General features: G+C 42.4%; 1 protein-coding gene across 4 annotated transcripts in view; it reads right to left on the minus strand.

Annotated features, from left to right (window-relative positions):
- THOC2 (THO complex 2) overlaps positions 1-6314 on the minus strand; it is a 74839-nt gene that overhangs the window by 64618 nt on the left and 3907 nt on the right. For all 4 annotated transcript variants that reach the window (XM_025209909.1, XM_014522200.2, XM_025209908.1 and 1 more), the window contains exon 3: positions 4858-4909. In XM_025209909.1, the coding sequence (XP_025065694.1) occupies positions 4858-4909 (52 nt within the window). The remainder of the gene's footprint in view (positions 1-4857; positions 4910-6314) is intronic.

Genomic DNA, 6314 nt, shown 5'->3' on the forward strand with positions numbered 1-6314 from the left:
AGAGGTGGGGAAGAGATTGAGGCCCCCTCAGTGTGGGGAGGAGAGAGTTGGGTAGGGTTGGAGCTATTGCCCAGCTAGGGCAGTGCAAGAAGCCTGGGGCCCAGGGACAGGATGGGAATGCACAGACGCAGGGCCCAGGTAGGGAGTGGGACAAAGCCACAGGCGGCTCATCCAGGGGCCAGCAGGGGGGCTGGCTCTCCACCACTGCGCATATTTCGGGGTAGCTCACTGATTGCCAACTAACCCCTTGTCCACAACTTTCCTGTTCTCTCCCAGTAGGACTATATATCTTAGGGCAAAAACCACTCTCCTCCACATAAATGGAGTTAAAACAGGTAGTTACCTGCCAGTGTAGAGGATGCTTTCTTACCTTATTCTGAACTGCTAGCCTGTAAGTGATGCTATCTTTCCCACTCTAATCCCATACCTTTGGCCCCCAGGGTGCTCTGCATTTTCTCCTTGGATAACCTCCAGAGTGAAAGCCCATTATTTTTAAGACAATGGTCCCTTCCAATAATTCTCTGAAGGTACTGTGAAACATATTCCACTCTTCACTAATGCTCATCCACATACCAGATGATAACCATATAATACAAGCAGTTACTCAGACCCCCTCTACACATCACAGGTATCATGCAGTTAACTATACAATTACTTCGAGACCAGCAACACATGCAAAATAGTTATCACATAATAAAAAGCTCCAACCAGCTATAAAATTAGACCTCAAAAGTGTCTACTAACTTCATAGCTGGTTGCTGCTGAACTTTAATTTGCACATACAGTAAGGTGGCCCCTGGAGTTGGGAGACCTATCAGCTAACGGGGCTACCAAATGCAGGGGTGCACTATGCCCAGCATGAAACCCCCAAGCCTTGGGGATGGCAGCTCCTATGATTCCCGATGTCTGAGAGTGCCTGAAATGCCAGATGCACACAGGGCTCTCAGCCCTGGCTACAACTCGCACACAGCTGGGACCAAGAGTCCCACAACTGACAGGTAATAATAAGGCATGATTGGATCTAATGTGCAATCTCACAATCATGCATCTTGCTACACATGTGTAGCATAGCAGGATAGGAGATTGTGTGGATCATGCATTAGATCCAATCGTGTCTTTACCAGAATGTGTAGGGGGGGGTCTCCGCAATGGATCGAAATGTTCTAACCCCATTCACAAATCAGGTGATAGGACTTGAGGGATTCCAATTTTTTTCAGTTTGTTTTAAAAAGCTAGGAAACAGTACAAAATCATACTGTGAAAAAACCAACACATCACAATTATAAGGTCAAATGCTTAAAAGTTAAGGTATGCCAGAATAATCAGCCGATATTGATCTGATCGTGGATATGCCGCCCAGGAGCTTGGAAGGTAGTGTCTGGCTGGTAAGTCTGGGGGGAAGGACATGAGGGGAGGGAAGAGGCATGGGGGGGCAGATTGAGGCCCCCGTGGTGAGGGAGGAAGTGGGGCTGGAGCTAGGGCAGGCACTGCCCAGCTGGGGTGAGGCCCGGGACAGAGCCACAAATGGCTTGTTGGGTGGGGGAGGCGGGGAGGAGAGGGCAGCTCCCACTGCTGCACGCACCCCCAGAGAAGGGATGGGGGCCATGTGTCCCCTGGATCTGTGCATGGGGTGAGGGCAGGCTGCTGCTGTGGGCTAGAGCTGGGGCAGTGCCAGGTTCTTCCTGGAGGGGGAGTTGGGCTGGGGCTCAGGGCAGACAGGGTGGCAGCAGCACTGGAAGGAGGGTTTGGCACATTTTGGGGTGGCTGCAGCCCATCCCATAGCCCCTCTTCCAGCACCACTGCTGCCCAGCTCAGGCTCAGCTCCAGCCCAAGCTGCCCCTCTTCCCCCCCGCCGCAAAGAGTCCAGTGCTACCCCCAGCCTTAGCCTCCAGCAGCTACCCGCCCTCGCCCTGCACACAGATCCAAGGAGCACATGACCCCCATGCCTCCCTTGGGGGTGCACATAGTGGTGGGAGCCACTGCCTGCCCCCCCTCCCTCCCCCCTCCGGAGCCATTCCCGGCTCCATCCCACACCTCACTCCGTCCCAACTGGGCAGCACCTGCAACTGCCTGAGCCCCACTCCCTCCCTCACCACAGGGGTCCCCCGCAACAGACTTACTGGCTAGACACTGCTCTCCAAGCTTCCAGGCAGCATTCCTGGCCCCAGGCATGCTGAGGCTACGTACATACACACAGCCTTTATTGATAACATTACCAGCCGCATCAGCCAAAACAAGATGACTGCCGATAATGTCAACTGTCCTTTTATTGGTGCCGATATGATATGAACCGATGCATTGGTACACCTTTAAAGAAATTATCATATTATTTCTGCAGGGCACCAGCCTCATTCAGTGCACAGGGAGAAGATTTGGGGATGAATCTAAGCAGTATAGTGAATGGTGAATCTAAGCAGTATAGGGAATGGTGAATCTAAGCAGTATAGGGAATGGTGTGTCTAAGAATTTAGCATTATTTGTTACAGAAGTTAAAAGACAGTTAACACAGCATAGGATGGTAGAAAGTAAAAAAAAATGCTTCCCAGTTCCATGTTGCCATGGAGAGCTTGATTACATTCTAGCCTCTGCCAGAGTTCTTACATGAAGGTAGTCACTTTATCAGTTTGATCACAAGGTCCTGGTATACCATTTGTTATCTGACTTCCCAATTTGAGATGCTAGTCTGCCTGTGGAAGTACTAAGCACTCGCATTGCAAAGGAGGTCAATGAGAACTGTGATCTGAATGCAAAGTACCATTATTATACCAAGTACTCGAAAAAACTGATACGTGGAATCTGACTCTCTGGGGACCCAAAAATTTGTGGATACTTTACCCTCAATCAAGGTGTCCTTCACTTCATTATTTGCATAACTGAAAGATTACACAGGACCATGCAGTAATTGAGTTCAGTGGGAACTGTGACAATAAATGTACTAATTTTTGTGACTCTGCCCTGAAATACCAAAGTGATGAACACTATATAAAGGCCATATAAAAGTTAAAAAATTCTGTCTTCAGATAAGGATTGAAGACAACATATTAAATAGGGGTCTATGGATCACTGGGGCAAACAAGCATTGGTAATTACGTAGGTGCTCTCTGGAAGTGTACACGTGTTATGCTTCTACTGGAAGAGTTGCTACATTTTTGGTAGAAACTAGGAGCATACAAACACTTTTCCTCTGGGAGAAAAATCTTCCATTGTCAAAATGGAAGATGTTGCTTGTGCAAGAAAATCTCTTGTGAGAAAGAATGCTCTAGTCCCACCGCTCCCCACTCCCAGACAGGTCCAGGAGGGTAAGGGAACAGCCGCCACTACTCCTTCCTTCTTCCCCCAACTGAGCACTGCCTAGCTTGGAACTTTTGTTCCACTGCTCCCACAGCTCTCCTCCCTGCTAATCTCCCAGACCAGGGTGATCCTGGGGTTCAAGAGCAATGGAGCAGCCACTGTGCCTCCCATCTTCCCCAGATCACAATCACCCTGCTCTGATGAAAACACAGAGAGCAGGGGAAAGGGGATAGACACAGGCTGTACACCTGTATGCTCACTCTCTAGGAAAGATTTCTACCAGTATAAATGAACACCTGTTCGTGACTTCCATCTTCTATAATGAATGAGGCAAGATTCCCCATGGAAAACCTTATGTGATCATAATTAATTAAAAACTGCATTGCAGTGCATAACCAATGCCATTAAAATTGCACAATCAACCCAAATTCTGACATTTCCTAACCCTTGTGCTCAGCTTTGCAACAGTAATGTTCTTTCAGGCATGCAATATCTTATCTAGGATGTTGAAGGATGGGAGATGCCAAAGGGGAAATAAATAAAGGTCTTATTAAAAACAAGACAAATGATGACTCATCTTTCTATTATAAAATATAACATAAGAAGTTTTAGAGGATGAAGGGAAGGAAGTTTTCGGTCATCTTATATATTGTAAAAGAACAGCAGAGATTTTTTTTCTGTTGCATATTCTTGTGAAAGTCTGTTCAAATAGCTTACTAACATTTTTCTGCCACTATTTTCCCAGCTGCCCTAAAGTATTTTTGAATAATAGGTAAATCTAAGCCCCACTTCATTAACAACAGTTAACACAAATAATGCTATAGTAGCAGCTTTATTATTTACAAACTGCACTGGTATTACCAGTTTATAACAGCTTTTGGTTAGAAAAAACTGTAATTAAGAGTTCACATAATCTGTAAAGTAATTAATTCTATAGCCTACTGATATACATATTTAAAAGCAAACTTCTGTACCTCTCTTTGATACATATGGTATCACTAACTTTAACAAGCCTATGGATTAAATGAAGGTTGCGCACACAGGACAGAAGTTTACATATTGAACTCTTCCTTTGGAGTATTAAAATGAATGTTGGGTGTGAAACTATCACCAAATCTTTGGTACATAGTTAAGAATACTAAAATGGTTAAAGCCAGTAATCTGAATCCCCTTTTTAGAAGTTTGGATTGCCTGATGCACTGCATCAACACATTCTGAATTAGTATTACTGGTAAAAACTTCAAATCTGCTTGTCCAAGTGAACCCCACAATCAGATTTGGGGTAATGACAACTTGTAAATAATTTATTTGGCCCTTGGGAAAGCATGAGAAGTGCTTTTTATATTCCTGTATATTCATTTATAGAAAGAGATGTACTATAACTATGAATTGTTTAAGAATGTGTAGTGGCGATAATGCAGTATACAACATAAACATTTAAATTGCTTTCTTGCACTACTGGCTATACTGAACTGCATTTTAAAAGGCTATTTTCTATGGAGATGCTAAGACAGAAACATTTCCATTAACCTGTTATATCGCTGAAAAAAAATTAAACAAACATACCTAATATGCAGAATACATCAGCTAGAATGGAGGGCATATCTTCCCGAAATTCCTAAGAAGAAGGGAAAAATAGTAAGAATAGAAATTCCACTTGCTGCTATTACAATATTTTTAGCCCACAGGTTTAGTAAAGAACCTGACACTTGATAAAAACATAAATTTAAATCTACTAACTTTGCCTATGTTAAGTCAGTGAACTAGAGCAGTTTAATTATAAAATGTTTAATATATAATGATATATGAAAGACCATAGCAGCCATTACCAATGGAACTGAAAATATATCAAAAATTGTAAAAATCAATCAATCAATCAATCTTGACAGCTGAAATAAACTCAAGTCTGAAGGCAATACGTTTTAGAAGTGCACTGTATTAGAAATGTCTTTGGTAAAGATTGAAAAGACACTTTAGTGCCTGCTGTCAGGTGCTTCCAGGAAGGGAAACAACTTTGGGAACCACATTTTCCATAACCACTCAGCAGAAAGATACACGACTACACATGTAAAATTTCCCAGAATTCAGTAAACACTTCAAAGGCCATGATTTGGTAAATGACATTTTGCTTTTCACCAGAGGATCCTCAATGTATTTTCTATAACTTCCTTTTTTTGTTTTGTTTTAGGAAATTGTTGATTACAGCGCATTTTAACTGAACGGATGATTTTAACTGAACAGTTTATGTGAAAAAGGAGAAGTTAAAAAAGCAAGTCTGACCACCAAAACAAAAAAAATTGTTCTCTCTCCAACAGACTCAACCTTGTTGAAGTCAATCCACAACATTTGTGTCATTGATAATGGAACTGAGCATGCCTATGTTAAGTAGGATGGAATAAGTCTATCTAGAATACTAGAAAAAATAAATGATGATACAGGTTTTAATAATCAATAGTTTAAGGACTGCAAGACCAGAAAATATAATTCACTGCCAAAAGTTGCCATTTTTAACCCAGTTATCACTAGACTTGAGGGAGTGGTTTCATTCTTTATATAACATTTCAAATGAGTCAGTCGTGATGTTTAAAGAAACGTTTGATGCATCCTAACATTTTTAGTATCACTAGCAATCACTTTCATAAAGCTACTATTGCTTAACGGAAATCAAAGAGCGAACTTAAATTCTTGACAGGACTTAACAAGCAGATGCAATAAAACATTTTGTCCTTTGAACATTTCTCTCCCTTGCTGCCATGTTCTATTTTCTTAAAAATTTCTACTCAGCTTCCTCATCTGCTCTTTTCCTGAGCAGAAGTCTGTTCAGAATTAACTTTAACAGTTTCATTTACTTTACAGATGAAGAAAGGCGACAACTTCCTATAAATAAACTTAAACATCCCAGACATGAGAAATATAGTTCATATTAGTTTTCTGCTGAAAAAAGCAGGAACTGACAACCTCAACAAGTTCTACTCCAACTGAAAGATGTAGCTGCAATTTTGGTTTCTCTGACTAAGGTTCAG

This window comes from Alligator sinensis, unplaced genomic scaffold (assembly GCF_000455745.1).
Source record: "Alligator sinensis unplaced genomic scaffold, ASM45574v1 scaffold157_1, whole genome shotgun sequence".
In the NCBI taxonomy this organism is placed as follows: Eukaryota; Metazoa; Chordata; order Crocodylia; family Alligatoridae; genus Alligator; species Alligator sinensis.